This window comes from Eupeodes corollae, chromosome 2 (assembly GCF_945859685.1).
Source record: "Eupeodes corollae chromosome 2, idEupCoro1.1, whole genome shotgun sequence".
NCBI classification, from domain to species: domain Eukaryota; kingdom Metazoa; phylum Arthropoda; class Insecta; order Diptera; family Syrphidae; genus Eupeodes; species Eupeodes corollae.
The window spans coordinates 123,497,469-123,518,650 of record NC_079148.1 but is presented as its reverse complement, the minus strand read 5'-3'; the positions used below and the strand labels follow the sequence as shown (position 1 = coordinate 123,518,650).

General features: G+C 30.8%; 1 protein-coding gene across 10 annotated transcripts in view; it reads right to left on the bottom strand.

The window, feature by feature from the left end:
- The window catches only part of LOC129947949 (serine-rich adhesin for platelets), a 206,508-nt gene that overhangs the window by 10,077 nt on the left and 175,249 nt on the right, over window positions 1–21,182 (bottom strand). For 7 of the 10 annotated variants that reach the window (XM_056058733.1, XM_056058727.1, XM_056058724.1 and 4 more), the window contains 2 exons: window positions 1,497–1,767; window positions 1,128–1,148 (listed from right to left, as the gene is read on the bottom strand). In XM_056058733.1, the coding sequence (XP_055914708.1) occupies window positions 1,128–1,148; window positions 1,497–1,767 (292 nt within the window). The remainder of the gene's footprint in view (window positions 1–1,127; window positions 1,149–1,496; window positions 1,768–21,182) is intronic. The other 3 variants (XM_056058734.1, XM_056058729.1, XM_056058728.1) reach the window with 1 other exon arrangement.

The window sequence follows — 21,182 nt, the reverse complement described above, 5'->3', positions numbered from 1 at the left end:
AAAATTAATGCAAAATAACAAATTATTCTTTTTATTATGTGTGTGTTGAAAAACAAATTGAAACAATAAAAGATAGGTAAAAATGGATGAAAACAATTTTCTTTGATACGTCACTTTCTTCATTATTGTACTGACATTTTTTGTGATATAGTTTCCCATTCTCAGGCTAAGAAATGGAATACAATTATTTTTAATTAATAATTATGTACACCAGCAACCTTTGGGAACTTAGATGTTTCGGAGTGAAAATATTGTCTTGCAAAGAAAATTAGCATAGTTAGCTAGTGAGGTTTCAAGTTAGTTACAGTATGTTTGACAAGATTAATTTTCCTAAGTAGCATGTACATTTTTTTTGTATTTTTTTTAAACTATTTTTAACAATAAATAAATGGCTTCATCATACAAGAAGACATTTTCTTTTCTTGGTTCTGATTTTTTTTTAAAGAAATTTACGGAAAGTTTTAATGTGCCACCATTTTACAAGGAAAACTATGATAAGTTTAAAAATTCAATTTGACAGCTGATATTTTAAGTGTGTTTGGACTACTAAAAACGTGTTTAATAGAATATCTCAAAGTCAATAAAAGAAGGAACAAACATTTTTGGCACATAATTCTCAGTTCTAAAAAGCTGTCAGTCTGAAATATTTGTTTTTTTTAGTTTTAGTTTTAATTTTTGTGATTATTTGGCATATGTCACATCGCCAACAACAATTTGTGGCTCAGTTAATATTCACTGCAAACGGTTTTCAAAATGTTTCCTCTCAAAAATATCAAACAAATCAACTCTGCTTAATTATTTTTTTACACTCAATCTTAAAATGTTTTTATTTTAGGGTTGCCAAAATTTTTACTTGATGAATTATAATTTTGTTTAATTTTTGAAAGGCCCTTGAAGAGATGTACATACGTTTTTGTTTTTACATTTTTCTACTGATAAGTAGGTTCGAAAGAACCTCTCACTAAATTATTTTATTTTACCCTCTCACTAAATTAATTTGGAATGAAATTAAACCAGGCAAACCTATTTAAGTGTCAATTTTCTTAAACTTTTCTTGTAAAACATACTGTTTGTTAGTTTTTTCTCTGAATGAATATTAGATAACATATAGCTTTCAATATACCTACCCTCATCAAACATTCTTCGTCCTTGTATATTTGATAAAAATTAAAGATGTTTTGGATGGTGTAGAAGGTTTACATATTATGTAGCATGTAAGTTTATTTAACATGTAGGTATATAAAAATGTCCATAAAACCAATGAAGGATGCCAAAATTAGAATTATATAGAATCATACCAGAAGAAAGTTCGATGTGTGTGACAACATAAAATATATGAAATTAAAGAAGAAAACGTGAAACATGCAAAAAATTTAATTAAAATAATATAAATAAAATTATAATTTGTATAGAAAATAAATAATTTTTGCATGCGAAAAAGAAAATTAAACAACAAATAAATAAACATAAACAACAAAACATTTATAAAAACTTACCTCCTGAAGGATCCGTCTAAGTCGCAACAATTGTTTCTTAAAATGTAAAACATCTTGTATCATTGCATTTCTAAACGATTTATCATGCAACATTAAATCATCTGATGAACTATTGGTATCCCTTTGGCTGTGGTGCAACGATGATGCACGGGATGGTGTTCTTCGGAAGCTATCTGTTGATTTTGGGCTGTCAGAGCCGTTATTACTCAGCTGGCACTGTTGCAGGCGGGACCGATTGAGGAGTCGTGTTGCACGTGCTGGCAAGTGTGCGCTAAAACAAAATACAAAATAAAAACAGAAAATCAGGTTGAGTTATAAATTAAGGCAATATAATGTACATATAGAAAGAAGTTTTTCCATTAATATTGTATCCCATAATTCATTGCCATCGAAGTGGAGGAATAAGCCTCCTGTAGGAAGTAATTTATTATTTAAGGAAGCTAATAAATAAGCAGAGAAAATCTTAATCAGGGGTTAAGCACATTTGATGGGAGGAAAAACAGTCTGTTGATGAAGTTTTTATTGCGATTGTAAAAAAATTGTTTTTAAGCTTTTCTTACTTTTTTGAACTTTAAGAACTCATCAAATTTTCAAATCGTTAAATGTACCTAACGAAATTTTTATAGTTTGTTTTACTTTTGCAACAAAATGTCTTTCAAATTATGTATGTCAAATCAGGATCATAAAACAAAAGCAAAGAACTGCCTTATATTTGGAAAGCTGTCATTTTTGAAGATGCCATGTTTTCACATTATGACCAAAACATTACTAAACGTTATATGATTCCACTAGGCATTGAAATTGTTAAAATTCACTACAGAATCTACGAGTAACTAACAATTATTTATAGGAATAAAATCCTATACAAATTACTTTAGGATAGGTTATGCTTAGGTTATAGTGGCTGTCCAAGATGGAAACGGACACACTTAGGCCAGTTTAATGACCCATTGTGATACCACATGAATCTTGAGTCTTCCTCCTAAGCTCAATGGAACCAGCTTGAGTCTCTTACGAAACGTGAGAGGCTGATTATACCGATATGATTTAGATCGTTTAGATCGTTAAAGAAGAATTCTCCTAGGTAATTCTTGCGTTTTCGAGCTAGAGCAGGGCATGTGCAGAGAAGATGAAGAACCGTTTCTTCCTCTTCCTCGTCTATACAGCTTCTGCAAAAGTCATTTGAGAATATGCCTAGTCTCGTGGCGTATTAGACAGTGTCCGGTTAAGACACCTATTATCGAACTTATATGCTATCTGCTTAGTGAAAGCAGGCACCTTGAAAGTTTTAAATCCAGTATTGGCCAGATGTTTTTTGTGCTGTCCTGCTCTCCTCACAGCATCTTGCATTAGCAGCAGTTTACAAGTAGCGATTGGTATGCCAGTACTTGCCAAACGTGGTAGGATGGGCTGTACTGTACCGTTCCTGGCGAGTTCATCGGCCTAACAGTTACCTGGAATGTCTCTATAGCTCCGGCACCCAGTAAAGGTGAATATTAAATTGTTGCGCCATCTCCATTAGAGATGAATGACAGTTATGGACAGAGATTTGAAATCAGCTTGGCTATCAGAGAAAATACGGATATCAGATGTTGATATCACGTTTTCTTTGAGCCAAGGCAAGACTTCTTTTATCTCCAAAAGTTCCGCCTGGAACACGCTACAATGATTGGGAAGGCGGAATGAGAGACTTAATTTCAGTTGTTCTGAGTACACACCTCCACCAACCCCTTCTTTTGTTTTTGACAACTTTACTATAAACGGATTTTCGACTCAGATATTTTAAAAAGAAATAAAGTTATTGACTTCAAATTGATTTCAACTTATAAATACAAAATGTTATTTTCAATATTTGGTAAAATTAGAAGAAAAATGTAATTGTCTGATAAAAACTGCTAGAAAACATACAACTAGGTTTAACGTGTCAAACGTCTTGACAGAAAATAGATTAAACTTCTTTTATTGATTGCATAATTTTTGAAATTTTTTCAATGATAATTTGGCTTTAAAAAAAATTGCAAATTTTAATTTTAATGGAAATTTTTCAGTGTGGGTCGCAGAACTTATTAACTTCTCATAGGAAGTTATTGTAATGGGTCCGATTTGTCGAATTGAAAATTTCGACATTTATCGTCGTTTCAAGGCCCTCCATAGAGTCGAAATAAAAGATGTTTAGAAAGATGTAGGTATGTAAGCTCGTATACGTCCGTATGTTCGCGACGTTTTTTCGTCGTCCATAGCTCAAGAACCAGTAGAGATATCGACTTAAAATAAATTTTGTTATACAGCTAAAAAAGCAGAAAGATGCTGAAAGGGCTCTCAAAAAAATTGCGTGGGTGCTTTTTTTTACCATAGCAGTTTAAAAGAGGTGAACATTTTGGTTAAATTTAAATATCTCACAAATCAATTACCCTAGAGACTTGAATTAAATTTTATATAATATATTTTAACGTGATATCAAACAAGTATATTTTTGAAAAAAGAATCCCACGTTTTTTTTATAAATCGAATAAATTGAAAAAAAGAATGTTCAGCTCGAAAATTTTACGAATGAAAAATGATTTCATCTCCAAAACAATTTTGTGTAACGAAAAATAACGTTTTCAAAATCTGGTAAAATTTTGAGAAAAATCAAATTGACAGCTTTTTTTTATAAAAAATAAAAACCTTACATAAACATTACTTAAAGTTGTTAAAAATGTATGGCTTCAAACCCATTTTATCTCATAAAAATATTGTTTTAAACATTTGATAAAATTATGATTAAATCGAATTAAAAAATTTGAGAGGTTTTAAGCTTCTTATATCTTTTAAAAAATCTTGTTGTCAACATTCAGTAAAATTTTGAGAAAAACGAATTGACAGTTTTCTTACAAAAAATAAAAACCAATACTAAAACTTGGTACAAATTTACTTTCGACTCAAATAGCTTTTCAAAAATTAAAAATATTGTCTTCAACCTTTTTTTTAAATCCAACAAAATCCAAAAAATGAAATCTACAAAAAATAGTACGTAAATTTGGTAAAAATAAATGCTCGGTTCTTGATATCTCTCAAATTAATAATTTCCTTCATCCGATTTGTAAAAATTTAAGAAATGCTCCTTAAATTGGTAAACATTTGTTTTCGACTAAAAATCTATTTAACAAAACAAGATTTTGAAGCTAAACTATATCTTTATATGAATAAAATTGTTGCTAATTTAATTTTTTTTAAATATTATTCAACTGACACATTTTTTAACCCAACACGAAAACCTACAAACTTTTAAACAATACAAATCGACAGACGGGATGGGAAGTTATCAGTATGGGTTGAATCCCAGCCTCTTTTTTAAATGATATTTTGGCTTTTAAGAAAATGTTCATTGTTTTCAGAAACCAATGGGAATTTTTCGTCGTGGACTTCTTAAATTTTAAAATTGGTTAACATCAATTTGGTAACCATAAATGTAAAAGAAATTTTGAAATTGAGATTTTTGATGTCTGCGAAAGTTTTCAAGTATCTCAAAATGATCCACACAGAAACTTTAAAAGTAAATTATTTACTTTAAAGCGTTGTTTTAAAATTTTTGTTTAATTACTTGTCCCAAAATAAACAACTTCCTCAATTAAATGGCATCATTGAAACTTTTTAACAGAAGCGATGATAACGGCGTTTGTTGCAATGTTGAAACATAAATAAACTCCTCAAACCCTCATTGTCTTACCCTTAACCAAAGTACATGTTAGCACAACATTAAGTCAGGGTGTAGGGTAGAAGATTCACACGAACTCTTCCTTACTAAAAATATTTCATATTTCTCATATTTTTAATAAGGATACAATATGCAATTTCTGTAATATATTGCACCATTTCCTAAAATCCTCGTCTCCGCCCCCTTATATACCTATTGTATGAAGAATGTGGTGCACTGGAGGATAAATTCCTTGCAATTGTGGATGTTGGGATCCATCGTTTTGAGTACCGATGATGTGATGGTTGTGGTTGTTGTGTTCCGGTGCCGGTGACGACGTTAGTCGTAGGTGACTCGACATTTTGGGGTATCGATATAGGTGACGAGGTGCGAGGACTATTGCTGAGAAAAACATTTTCCGAAGTTCGTAAATCAGTTCTGACGCGTCTAACACTATTTGGTGATGACATGTTACACTCATTCTTATTACATTAAATTTATTCACACACACTTTTTTCTAATTTAAACTAACAGAAAAATACAATCAAAAATTGGAGCTGCGTATTTTTTTTCACACTTAATCCTTTAGGCTTTAAAATAAAACCGAGTTTAAGTTAAGTTTGGACTGATTAGTTATTTTAAATAATTTTATAGTAAAAAATCACTACCGTTGAACCAGTTTAACATGAGGAAACGACGACGACATATAATTGAAGTCAAATATGGGGTTATAGTAATTTCAATAAGCCATCCCTGTTGGATGACACAATCAGCGCATGGCAACTTCAATATCCTCCCACAAACACACATCCTTCATCCTTACTCATAGCACATAACAGCAATGTGATGTCAAAAGTTGAGGGGATATTGTATATTTTAAGTTTTTGTATGTCTGGAAGCCCTAGCAACATGTTTTGTTTATAAGAACAACAACGTCGAAAAACTTATAATCCTAAAGAATTTATATGCATTACGTCTCCTACATCAAAGTCCAGAGTTTAATATACATAAGTAGTACAGAATAAATGGATTTGGATTAGGTCTTGGCACGAAAGACTATTTTTGTCACTATTTCGTCTTCCGAAAAAGAAAATAGATACATGAGTGTCGCTATTACAAAAAACGAACTACTTGTTGGATCAATGTTTTGTCGGCCGGCGCAATGTAAGAAGTTTGTAGCAAGTTGGTCTAGAGGTATGTTCTTGTGAGTGGCGCCTTGGATTTTAATAAATCAATAGTTTTGAAATCATTTGGGGATAATGCGCGATAGTTTTAATCAAAGGCTCCCTTTTGGGTGGATAAAGAGGTAAATGACCTTTAATTATTAATACTTGGTAGATAGAGGGAAGTCAACTATATTTTTATGTGAAAAAGAACAATGTTGAACAATAAATCTTTGCACTTTTGTTTTTCTTGTTACGCATTGATGAACCCATTGAATTTTTATCAAAACTTCTGCAAGCGTGTCAATATTTTGTTATACTTAAATTTTTAAAACATAAAGATACAAAAAGACGCCTCTGTAAATGTGTCCCGAATTTGTTAAACAAAACAGTGTTTTTAGTTTATCCCTTTCGGTACCAGTCTGAACTTGATTTTTTAGTAAATAACATTTTTCCAAAGATAACACAAATAAATAAATTTAATCGATTCGAATATTTCGAGCATAGATGGAGGTATTGACATCAAAATTATTTTATTATAAGATAATGTTTTTAGAAAAATCCAAGAGGTTTTTTAACAACGAATAATAACTTTTAAAAAAATTAAAAAAAAAAACAGAAATCAAAATCATTTTATCATATGCAAAATATCGTACGTAGATACGTTCGAGAAGTTTTTTTCGTCGTCAATAGCTCAAGAGCCAGTTGAGGTATCGACTTCAAATACATTTTTTTTTATACACAACACATAATGATGCAGAAAGGACTTTCAAAGAAATTGAGTGTTTGGTTTTTTTTAACATTGCAATTTAAAAAAAGAGGCTGGGATGCGACCCACACTGATAACTTCCCATCCAGTTTGTCGATTTGTCTTGTAGGTTTTCGTGCTGGGTAAAAAAAGTTATTAGTTGAATTATTCCAAACTATTTTCAAATTACCAACAATATTTTTATATAAAGAAATAATTTTATTTGAAAATGTAGTTTTGTTAAATAGATTTTTAGTCGAAAACAAATCTTTACCAAATTAAGCAGCATTTCTCAAATTCTTACAAATTGGATGAATGAAATTAATTTAAGAGATATCAAGAACCGAGCATTAATTTTTATAAAATTTACGTACTATTTTTTGAAGATTTAATTTTTTATGAAAAAAGGGAATGTTGGATTTTTATTTAAAAAAAACGACTGAATTACGAAAACAATATTTTCTGTGAAATAAAATAAGTTTGAAGGCAATATTTTTAATTTTGGAAAAGCTATTTGAGTCGAAAATCAATTTTTACCAACTCTTAAACATTTTTTTTAGGTTTTATTTTTTGTAAAAAACCTGTCAATTCGATTTTTCTCAAAATTTGTCCTAATGTTGAAAACAATATTTTGTATAACAAATTAGCTAGAATCTATGATCTCAAATTTTTGAAAAGATATTTGAGTCGAAAATCATTTTTTTCCAACTTTTGTTAATTTTTTTTCGGTTTTTAATTTTTTGTAAAAAAACTATCAATTCGATTTTTTTCAAAATTTTACTGAATGTTGACAACAATATTGTTTGAAAGATAAAATTAAATTAAAGCCAATATCTCAAAGTATTGAAAAGATATTTGAGTTGAAAATCAATTTTTACCAAATTTTATTAATTTTTTTTTAGGTTTTTATTTTTTGTAAAAAAACTGTCAATTGAATTTTTATCAACATTTATCAGAATGTTGAAAACAATATTTCTTATAAGATAAAATAAGCTTGAAGCCTAAATTTCAAGTTTTTGAAATGATATTTGAATCGATATTCAATTTTTACCAACATTACTAGAAGTTGGTAAAAATAGATTTTCGACTCAAATATCTTTCCAAAAAATTTAGATATTGGCTTCAAAAGAATTTTGTCGTATAAGAAATTTTGTTTTAAATATTCGATACGATTTTAAGAAAAATCAAACTGACAGTTTTCTTACAAAAAGTAAAAATCTAAAAAAATACTAAAAGTTGGTAAAAATACATTTTCGACTCAAATATCTTTTTCAAAATTTAAGATATTGCCTTCAAACTATTTTTATCTTACAGAAAATATTGTTTTCGATATTCAGTTATTCTTTTATAAAAATCCAACAGTCCGTTTTTTCATACAAAAATAAAATCTACAAAAAATAGTACGCAAAATTTTTGAAAATTGATGTTCGGTTCAAGAAAACAATAGAAAATATGGACTTTAATTTGTATTTGTTTCTATAAGAAATAAAAATGTTTAAGAAATGCTATTAATATTGGTAAAAATTGGTTTTCGACTAAAAATCTCGTTAACAAAAATAGATTTTGAAACCAATCCATTTTATCATATGCAAAATATTTTTGGTAATATTTAAACTTTTAAGAATAATTCAATTCACAACTTTTTTTCACAAAACATGAAAACATGTTTTTAATTACTAATAAGTGACATCTGTCAAACTAAGTTGTTAAACCAATTTATTTTATTTAGGTGCAAGTTTGAAATTTACTGAAATGGTAACTATCGCTGCTGTAAGTGAAAATGTTGCCGAAGCCCAAATGTGTCTATTTCTTATCGTTCTCAGGAATTGCGACAGTCTTTTGGGATATTATTGCTATTAAGTCTAGCTCACACAACAACTTAAGCCAGATGACCATTCACTACGTCGCGTAGTAGATACGTGGAATGGGTGCTTGAACAACAGACGAAGCACATTTCTCACTCGGTGTCGGTGGGTATTTTAAAAAAACAAAATTGTCCTATTTGAGGTTCTGAGAATCCTCAAATAATTGAAGAGAGGCCAATACATCCACAAAAAGTCAAATAGAAATGTCATTGTGGATTTGCCTACGTCAACATTTGGCACCAAACTTATTTAATAGAAAAGTATACAAAATTTGAAAAAACAAACATTCAAACATAAGAATACATAAGACTGCTGAAAAAAATTGTTTGCTTGTCCGAAATAAAAACTATTAAAACTATTGAAATTTCTTGATCTTTTGAATATTTTTCCTATGAAAACATTAATAAACATTGTATACTAATTAAGTTTTCAAAATTCAAAATGATTCACCCTTTTCCACATTTTTGATAATGAAACCTTATAATAGCAACATCCTCATTTATTTATTACTTTTAATTTTGGAGAAAAACAAATCAAATTTATCTTAATGTATTGTTGTATTTACTAACCCAACTCTATAAAATAGTATATTTGTTTGCATAACAAATGCGACAGTTAATATACTTTTCAAGTTTTTTTTTAATTGTTTGTATCTTGAAAATACACTTTTACTATTGCGCATAATTTCTAATCCTAATACCCACCACTTTCCATTTTTAATGCATTATTTTAATTTTTAGTAATAATTCAAAGTATAATATTACACTGAGCTTTGAATGCGACTTAAATGCATAACTACACTAAAATTATTATTAATATCAAAAATGTTGATATTACATAATAATTATTATTACATTTTTCTCGTTTCACCGAAACCGGCATTATATTCCATTTGAAGCTATATTTAGGTAATAAATCCACCTATAAGATACTTTATGTTGTAGGTAGATGTGCATGTGCTGTGCACTGACCCACAACAGTTAACTAAATCTAAATTTTCACGCTGTAAAAGATACTCATTTGAAATTTATGCAAATGATCTTCACGCGTCGTCGTCGGCGCGTCGTTGGTTTTTGCATTTTTTTTTCTTTTCATCTTTTAAAGTTACATAAATATTAAAACTCTATTTCAACATTCGACATGCTTCGAGTCTGTGAGTTTAAGAATTTTTAATTATTTTTCAGAGTTTCTTTTTATATACTAATAATTATATAGTTTGGAGTTATTTTTAAATTGTTTTTCTGCGATTCTATGATACTATTTTTAAGATCAAGTGCAATTATAGAAAATACCTGTCTTCTAGGTTGCATGAATACGTGTAGCATAGGTCGTATTACTTTAACCTGTTTAGCGTCATTATTTGTGATTATGAGTGCTATTTATATATTTTTTTGTACTATTATTTCTCTGTAAATAATCCGAATAAGAAGAATAAGAGCTTTAGTTTTCTTTCTATTCATTCTTATCTGTTCATTGTTCTTTAAGGACGAGTTGTGCATTTGTGAAAAAGTATACATATTGTCAAAAGTTTGTAAATTAGAAGATTGAACTTTTTTTCTCCTTTTCTTTCCAGCACAAGCCTATTAAATTTTGTTTACCAAATATGAAAGATTCATTGAAATACATTCGATACAAAAAAGGAAAAGTTCAATTTAAGTTCATAACAGCAAGAACACCCAACCAAAGATGTTCTTAATTTTATATCTTTTCCTAGGGCAATCAGTCTTAAAAGAGTATCTAGGTACTCCATCAATTTCCCGGCTCTCACGTAAAGATATCTTTTCTGTTCAACACTGACATTTTTGAACGTTTTGATGGCGCGACGTAGCGAGCTGCCGGTCTCATCCAGTGATGATTATTATACTAAAGTTAACAAAAAAAAAGATAGATAGTAAAATACTAGGAAAATAATATTAAAGTAACAACAACAAAAACAAAAAAAGAACTCAATTTGATGTTGGAAAAAATAATAAAAAATAATTTCATGCAATCGGCATTCTCCCTGTCGTCAAGATGATTGTTAAACTTAAGTCTTGACTGCTGCTGTTGCTTTTGCTATTTCAGTTGCTTTACCACGGATGTTACAGCCAAAGCAATATTGCAGATCATGGATCATGAATTGTTGAATGGTTCATCTTCTTCGCATAGGTATCGCGAATATATATAGAATAGAGGTGGATGTATATATTTATATAACAAAATAAATAACATTCTATTCCATCATCCAACAACCAACAGCGAACAAAACGAAGACGATATACTTTATACGCTTAGCTACGCGATGGACGAACAGAAGACGTCTCTTCGTCTTTATACTCTCAGCGATGTGCTTCTTTGGCATGTCGTAATATTAACATTTTATCTATTCTTCTTCGTTTAATACAGGGTGGTAATAATTTAGTGTGGAACACTGGGGCATATGTGTGTTTTTTTTTTTTAATTTATTTTATTGACTTTTTAACAAATTTTATTTTACGTAGTAGAAAGGAACTTTAAGAGGGAGTTTTCTTAAAAACTTTACTGATACAAACTTTTTAGAAAAAATTTGTTTGAGGTTACTTTTGACAAATTGTTTTTGTAATTTCTTCTATGATAAATAATCACACCGAATACATTTTAACAAAAAGAGGCTGAGACCCATACTGATAAATTCCCATCCCGTCAACTAATTTGTCTTGCTTAAATAGTTTGTAGGTTTTCGTGGTGGGTTAAAAAAATTGTCAGTTGATTTATTCTTAAAAATTTTAAAATTACCAACAATATTTTTCATATAAAGAAATAGCTTGGTTTGAAAATCTAGTTTTGTTAAATACATTTTTAGACGAAAACAATTTTTTACCCATTTTAGTAGCATTTCTTAAACTTCTGTAGTACCCGTGGCATGATGGTTAGTGCGTTGGATAATTTTCGCAGGTACTGCCTCTTGCGAGGAATTGACAAATCCTTCAAGAGTAATTCTTGTCATGAAGAAGTGCTTTCTCAAATTAGCCGTTCGGATCCGGCCTAAAATTGTAGGTCCCTTCCATTCCTGACAACAGTACTCGCACACAGGAATGGTTGAGAGTTGTAAGTCACTAGGCCCTGGTTCACAACGGACTGTTGCGCCAATTTTTTTAATTTTTCTTAAACTTCTAATAATTGAATGAATGAAATTAATTTGAGAGATATCAAGAACCGAAATAAAAGGTTTTTAGAAAGATGTCTGTGCGTGCGTGTGTACGTACGTTAGAACGTCCGTACGTTCGCGAGGTTTTTTTCGTCGTCCATAGCTCAAGAACCAGAAGAGAAGAGATTTCAAATAAATTTTGTTCTACAGATAATAAGGCAGAAAGATGCAGAAAGAGCTCTCAAAGAAATTTCGTGGGTGGTTTTTTACCATAGCAGTTTGAAAAAAAGGTGAACATTTTGGTTAACCCTAATTATCTTACGAACCAACAACGCTAGAGACTTGAATTAAATTTTATATAATATATTGTAACGTGATATCCAAGAAGTATATTTTTTGAAAAAAATCCATTTTTTTTATAAATCAAAAAAACTGAAAAAAAAATTTGTCACCTCCAAAATTTTACGACTTAAATATGATTTCATCTCCAAAATAATTTTGTGCAACGAAAAATAATGTTTTTATCATCTGATCAAATTTTGATAAAAATCGAATTGACAGTTTTTTTTTCAAAAAATAAAACTCTAAAAAAGAACAATACTAAAACTTGGTAAAAATTTACTTTCAATTCAAATAGCTTTTCAAAAATTAAAAATATTGGCTTGAAACTTATTTTATTTCACAGAAAATATTGTTTTCGATATTCAGTAATTTTTATATAAAAATCCAACAGTCCGTTTTTTCATAAAAAATATTAGGCAAATTTGGTAAAAATTCATACGTGTATATGTAGACAAACTTTTAAGCAAGATAAATCGACAGACGGGATGGGAAGTTATTAGTGTGGGTTGTGGAATCCCACCCTCTTTTTGTATAAAAAAACGGACTGTTGGATTTTTATAAAAAAACTATTGAATGCTTTTTTTATTTTATTTTTTGTAAGAAAACTGTCGATTCGATTTTTATTAAAATTTTGCTAAATGTTGAAAAAAAAAATTTCAAAAGATAAAAGTAGTTTAAAGCCAATATCTTAAAGTTTTGACAAGATATATGAGTCGAAAATAAATGTTTAAAAACTTTTATTTATATTTTCGTTTAGGTTTTTCTTTTTCGTAAAAAAACTGTAAATTCGATTTTTCTCAAAATGTTTCCGAATATTGAAAACAATATTTCTTATAAGTTTATATATATATTTGTGTCGAAAATCAATTTGTACCAACTTTGTTAAATTTTCTTTTTTGTTTTTATTTTTTGTAAAAAAAACAGTCAATTTGATTATTCTCAAAATTTTACAGAATATTGATAACACTATGTGGGATAAGATAAAAGTAGTTTAAAGCCAATATCTCAAAGTTTTGAAGAGATATTTGATTCGAAAATAATTGTTTACCAACTTTTATTAATTTTTTGTTTGGGTTTTTATTTTGTGTGAAAAGCTGTCAATTTGATTTTCCTTCAATTTTTTCCGAAAATTGAAAACAATATTTTTATAAGCTAAAATTAGTTGGAAGCCATAATCTCAAATTTTTGACTAGATCTTTGTGTGAAAAATCAATTTTTACCAAATTTTATTAGTTTTTTTGTTTAGGTTTTAATTTTTTTATAAAGAAACTGTCAATTAGTTTTTTCTCAAAATTTTAATAGATATTAAAAAACGTTATTTTTAGTTAAACAAAATTGTTTTGGAGATGCAATCATTTCTTTTTCTTAAAATTTTCGAGGTGAAAATTTTTTTGATTTATAAAAAAACCCTTAATTGTTTTTTTTTCCAAAAGTATACTGGTTTGTCATTCGTGAGATATTTATGGTTAGCCAAAATGTTAACCTTTTTTTTAAATTGCTATGGTAAAAAAAACCACCCATGCAATTTTCTTGAGAGCCCCTTCTGTATTTTACTGCATTATTATCTGTATAAAAATATGTATTTTGAGTTGATATCTGTACTGGTAGTATAGCTATGGTAATTGTAATTTATACTTTTAATGAGCTGGTACCATGCAAGTTAAATATAAAATTAGGAATTTTTCAGCGATATCGGAAAGAGCTTTAAAGTTTTAATGATCAGTCAGTTACGGTCTTTGCGATTTTCAAGTTCTTCATCTCAGATTTGAAGTTTCTAACTTGTTATGAAAGTTATAGGGTGTAGAAAAAGGATAAAGTGAATAGACTTAAGAATTTGCCAGGCCACTACCGATTTCGAAAATTTTGTGTCAACAAACGAACATTTTACTTTTCTTAAGTCTCCAATTTTTTCTGTAAAATTTTATATTAAATCGATCCAAAGGTGACTTCTTTTTGATTTACACGTGAAAATGTACCTCGTCAATTTAATAAAACTTTAAAGTTTCGATTGAACACAATATCTTATTTTAACATACAATATTTTACGATGTCTGTGGACGTACATAAGATGAAAGTTTTCTTCTAGAAAACAGTTAAGGCAGTTTTTTAAAAACGTTAGTTTTTGAATCGATCGAAGACAATATCTTAGTTGACTGACGATATTTTACTTCTTTAAGTCAAGAACTCTCCATCATGTCTTCATAAAATTAACTGACCTACCCTGTAGAATCCATCATCTTTCTTGTTTTTGTTTTCTTTTACACCAAACCAACCGGCGGCGGCGACCGTATATTGTTAAGTGTGTGATGGGTTCTTCTATATTTTGCAAAGATCCACATCCCCATCCACATTGTAATTATATTTATTTGTTTGTTCCAAGAAATATATAGCTTTACCACGATGATATAAAGGTACCTTACGCTTACACATACATACATCCAAGATGGATAGGAACTAGATACTTGATGTATCTTTTATGGAGCTAGCTAAGATTTTATGAAAGTAAAAAAAAAAAATTGAAGATTCATGGGGAGCATTTGGCGTAGTGATACTTCTTGTTTGTGTCATTGCAACGACACACTGAGTCTGAACTCTCTGAGTGGCACTGGATATAATATAACCTATAAGCTCGTCTGAAAGACGTAGTAACCTGTGAAGCATTGGACGGGCCATTAAATCTTATTTTATGCTCGTAGAGCAACAAAAGACCAACAAAAAAAAAGACTGATGCCGTCTTCTCTGGAACGCTCGATCTTATGACGAAGAAGATGACGATACAAAGCAACATTACATTATTTTGTTGTAAATGCTTTACAAACTTCACAGATTTACACAAAAGATTGAGATTTACATTAATTTTATTGTTATTTTTTTTTATTGCTGTGTTAAGAAAAAGATAAAGAACAACTCGTGTTATTTTGAGTCTTCTAAATTACAAAAGCTATGTTAAATTAGATTTACAAGATAATAATAGTTTTAGAGCTAGAATTATGGATATTTTTATTTTAATGATTCAAATTATTATAAATTCAAAAAGGGTAATTTATATCTTAATGGGACGGTCGGTGGTCTGTTGATGGTATGATGATGGCTTGTTGAGAAAATGACAGGTAGGTCAGGTACCTTTGTATCGCATTATGGACACCGGATAATACTAACGGTATACGAGCATTAAGCAATTTCCGATGGATTACCTACATAGCTTGTGGTTCGATATTGAATTCCGTTGTAAGTTCGATTGCAATTGCAGGTGTTTAATAAATACATTTGGGTAAAGTAACAATAATTCTTTGGGGCACACAGTACCAAAATTGGAAGAAAAAAGCCAATGGGAAAGTATTGAAACTAATACTTCCAATAAGATGTTTCATTTTGACATTTAAAAGGATAGTTTTTTTTTTAAATCCTTTAGTATTTTTACTTAATTTAGAAGAAAAAAATCCCAATTTCTTTGGCAGCAGCATATCATTGTTATAAAATTTACTTTGACCTCGATAACTCCACGAGTTTTATCTTTAAGGCCCTTTGAATAGATTGTGGAGCATTAGCATAGACTTTATCTATAAATAGCAAGATTTCCGTGGACAGTTTTCTTGCTAAATTGCAGAATTTCGGATTGTTTTGATGCATTTCGAAAACACAATGAGCTTAGATACGGTTTTCGTTACTAGTAATCGACGACTTAAATTCTTGTGCTGATTTAACTAAAAAAGCCTTTACATCTGAGTTTGTATGCAAAATACGTCGTAATTCCAACAATCGAGAATTAACCGAAAATCTAAGGTTTTCATCAACACTTCGTTCTATAGCCCAACAGTTTTAATTTGTCAATTAATTTCAGTATTACTTGTGGCGTGATGGTTTGTGCGTAGAACTGTCATGCAAGAGGTCTTGAGTTCAATCCCTGTCCGTGTTAAGTTTTTGCATGAGTTTTGCCCCTAGAGAGGAATTAAAAAATTATCCAAGAGTAATTCATGTCATGAAAAGTGCTTTCCCCAATAAAACTTTTGGATTCGGCTGAAAACTGTAGGTCCACTCTATCAATGACAACATTACTTGCACACAGGAATGGTTGAAATTTGTAAGTCATTTGGCCCTAGTTCTCATTGGACTTTTGGGCCGCCTATAATTAATTTCAGTATTGATTTAAGAGAAGATGTTTCATAAAGGTTGGAAACATCTAAACAGAACCTCTCGATGAAAAAAAGGCTTTAGACAAGATGCACTGTCATGCGATTTTTTAACATCGTTCTTAAAAGAATAGTACACAGCTCCCACGTCAACACTAGAAGGCACTGTTTCTCAAAAGGCTGTCGAATTACTAGCATATGCTGATGACATTGAAATAATCGGAAGAACTCAGCGTGATGCCAATGAGGCTTTTGTAAGTATTGAAACAGAGACGGCAAAAATGGGTTAACCGGTTAATGGCGGCACAATAAAGTACATGCTGTCGTCAAGAAAAGGCTTTAAACATTGACGTTTCGATCAAAATGTCACCATCGACAGACATAACTCAGAGTTAGTCAAGGACTTCGTCTACCTAGGCTCCGCTATTAACGCAGAAAACATCACCAGCGCTGAGATCAAACGAAGAATAAGTCTTGCTAACCGCTGTTTCTGGGGGCTAAGAAAACAATTGAGTACCAAAGCAATCTTTCAAGAGACCGAAATGTCGCAAATAAGACCTTCATCATCCCCGTCCTGCTATAGGTGCAGAAGCATGAACTATGACAAAAGCGAATGAAAGCACCTTGGGTCGTTTCGAGAGAAAAGTTCTTCGTGTGATCTACGGTCCCGTATTCATAGAATTGAAGTGAAGGAGAAAATGGAACGACGAGCTATACAGCGAAGTAGACTTAGCCGAAAGGCTAAAAATCCAACGACTAAAATGGTTGGGTCGCTTAGACCGAGTGGAAACCAAAGCTTTGGCCCGAAAAGTCTTATAATCCACACATTTCCCGGACAGCGCAGCAGAGGAAGACTGCGGTTCAGGTGGCGCACACAAGTGGAAAGTCACCTCACTTAATTTGGAGCGCGAAACTTGACACATCTAGCTAGGGACCGAGTTAGATGGAGAAGTTTGTTGGGTGAGGCTCTAGTTCAAACAGGACTGTAGCAATACCTTAAGTAAGTAAGTATGTTTTCACTTGTCAAATGTAAAAATATGACAGCTTTAAAAGTGAAAGCTTCCCAAATAGTGGACTATTCAAAATCGAAACTTTTATTGAAAAAATCTTTATGACTTTCTAAAAAGTCCTATGTACATTTCCCAAACCATATTATTTGAATATTTCAAGACCTCTAGGAGATATGATGAACAAAGGTATCAGTAGTTCTATATACCCTTTTTATGTACTTTTTCAATAGCCAACAATCCATTACCTGCCACTATAAAGGTGAGTGTGAAATTTGCAATTTATTTCCTTTCTCTCAAATTGAAATTGGATATTTCTTCACCATTTGGCAAAAAAGACAACAAATCGAAACATTTGTTACGAAAACGTGATTGCAATCATCCTTGTTTTTCTTTTTATTCATTCATTTGTGTGTCTCCACATTTCAAAACATTTGAGATTTGAATGTCCGCCGTATAACTCCCTATACACAGAAGTCCTTTCACTTAAAGGCTAAGCTGATACTTAGTCTTTGGCAGTTAATATAAAAATTCGTGCAAATCGCAACTAAGTACTTATATAAAAATAAAACCATCTCCAAACCTTTCTCTTTGGAGCTTTTTATTTTTCATTTTCGTTTTGAATGATTCAAACGCTTCAATTGAAGTTTCAGATACAAGTACCTTTACATTCACTATGTTAAGTCTACTTAAGCAACAAATGCATCTTCATATAAAAGTTGCAAAAGGCTGCTGCAGCCGTTAGCAGCAGAAGGCGAGATATATCGCATCAATCAGGGTGCTGCTGGTGCTGTGAAAAACAAATCAGAATAATATGTGTGTCAGACTGATGCTTGAATTGAATTGATTTATATCACGATTTATGATAATTATCACGAAATCCAAATTCGAATTTTCAAACACGAAGACACACATCTCTCTTCTGGTTTTTGTTCTTTTTTTTCGATCTAATCTTTTGTATAATACTTTTTCCCATTCCCATATTATTCACTAACTATTTTCTACACTATCACGTTGAGCGTCATGGCTACCGCACCGCATATATCGAAATAATGGAAATTCAAGAAGCAGCGAGATTTAATGGGCCGCGATAACAAATTTTCTTGGCATCATCATTATCATCGCCATCGATGCAAGAGCTAACAGCTAGACAAACCAAAACGAATAAGACGTCTTCGTCTTCATCTTCGCATACACACGGTTATTCCTCCAGAGTCAAAGAATCTCATTTGAATACGAAAATTTGAATATTAATCGGATTGATCTGTTGCATGGCTTTGTCGAACGGTTTCGCTTTGCCCCAAAGGCTTTTCCATGCAATGGCAGTTGGAATTTAAGAAGTAGTAGGAGCAACTATAACAATGCATCCGAATGCATATGGACGGGCGACAGGAAAACAAAAAGCTAATGATCGGAATGGCATCGTTAGACGATATTGATTGAAAAGATAGTCGGGGCCTGTTTTATTTCTTTCTTGTTTTTGAGTGATATCTCATGATGTATCATTCAAGACCGTAGTCATGGAAAAGTTGAGGAAGGGCGGAGTTTTTCGTGTGAACGCTTTATTTCTCAGGAAATTATTAATTTTTTTCTTGTTGAAACTGGGAAGAGGTGAGTTAAATGTGTTGTTATGAGAAAACATTCCTGACGTTAATAAGATGCATTCTTTTGTGTAGATCTTGCGTTGCTGATGAGACTAGACCTCATCCAAACGGCTACGGGCGAGACTATTCCAACTACATTCTATCAATTTAAATTTATTATGTGTGTTTTTTATGAATAGTTAGGTAATGTTATGGTTTTCTTTTATGTATTTAAATTAATGAACCATGGCTTAGTTATATTGAGAAATCTTTTGAACGTATAGTAAATGTATATCGTTGAAAACAGCAAGTGATTTATTGCAGGTCAGTTCATCTTACCCATAGAAAAATAACACTATTTAAATAAAAAAATCGATTCAACTTTCTCTCAATCTTAACCACGATATTTCCAAAAATGTAATGAAAGAGTTTTTGTTTTACATATATCAAAACAGATTATGCATGGAATTGAAATGTATTTTTGGATGTTACTAAACAATAAAATTAACACGTTCTGATATTTAAAAAAACTTTACTGTTTAAGTTGGGAAAGAAGACTTTCCGACAAAGTTAATTTTTTTAAGTTAATATTAATTAAGATAGATTTAAATATTTAAATGATTTTGTGATTCAGACGTATTGAATAATTATTTAAATTTCAAAATATCAAAAGTGTTTCGAAAAATCTTTAAAAACAAAATTGAACGACGAGAAAGATGAAATGACTGACACTTAAATACTTTCGGAGATGTCAAGAATCAAAAGTTTTTTAAAACACATTTTCTCCAACTATAAATGATGAAATATCATCAGAAAATAGTACAGACAAAACAAACCCCTTAACACAGGAAAGAATCAACGAAAACATTAATAAAAAGGAAAGAAGGACGATATCAATAACTATACAGACCCATAAGTAACATTTCGAAAATTTACAAGCTCTTCTCCAAATCGCTTTACTACAGGACCATGAGAAAGGATTTTAATAAGAATCAACCAAGAGAACAAGCTGGATTTAGAGAAGGATTCTCAACAACAGACCACTTGCAGACAATGGATCAGCTACTAGAAAAATGCAATACATTTAGACTATCGGTTTATTTTCTATTTATTGGCTTTTGTAAAGCTTTATACCCGGTAAAACACGAAATGATATGGCCCTCTCTGGAAGATCAAAACATTAACCTAAATATTGTAGAGACGATGAAAAATAACTCAGCACGAATAAAAACAAAGAATATAGGACGCAAATTTAATAAAACAAGAGGGGTTAGACAAGGAGATCCGCTTTCACCACACTTATTTAGTTCAGTTCTGGAGACAGTTTTCAGAAAAACTAATTAGAAAACAAAATATGGAATAAGGATATGTGGACAAGTTGTTAACAATTTAAGATATGCAGGAGATATAGTTCTTATTTCTATAAAGGTTCAAGATATGTTGACGGCCTTGTGTATGGACTTCAAGTAAAAAATCGAAAACTAAACCTATGAGAAATCACACAAAAGACAAAATAACAAAATAAGAAAATTTGAGAACGTAGAAGATTAAATATATTTGGGACAGCTAAAATCATTTGAGGACCAAGAAAATAATACAATTGAAAGATAGCTGGAAACAAGCCTTAAACATATTTTACAATTTTACCAAAGTGCAAACACAATGAAATGTATCTTCGACTCGGCGATTGTGCACGATTCTCGCTACGGACTACAAACAATGAGCTTTAATGCTAAAATATATAAATATTCAGATATGTCAGACCATGGAAAACAAAATTCTGAACATACGACCAATTCAATCTATCTAGACTTTAGACCTAAAATGGACAAAATTATAAACGAAATGGAGACCAGAGAACGGTTGCAGGACCAACATTAGAGACACATGGATAGACTTGGGGGAGGCCAATATTATTAACTTTTCAAATTGTTCCTTGCGTCGCGCCGCCCGCCGCTGTCTTGTTGAAATCAAATGTTGCCAATATAATCCTCTACAATTTTTATAAACAAAAATTCGTTCAACAGGCCCGATAACGATCGCCATTGACTGTAACGGCCACTACT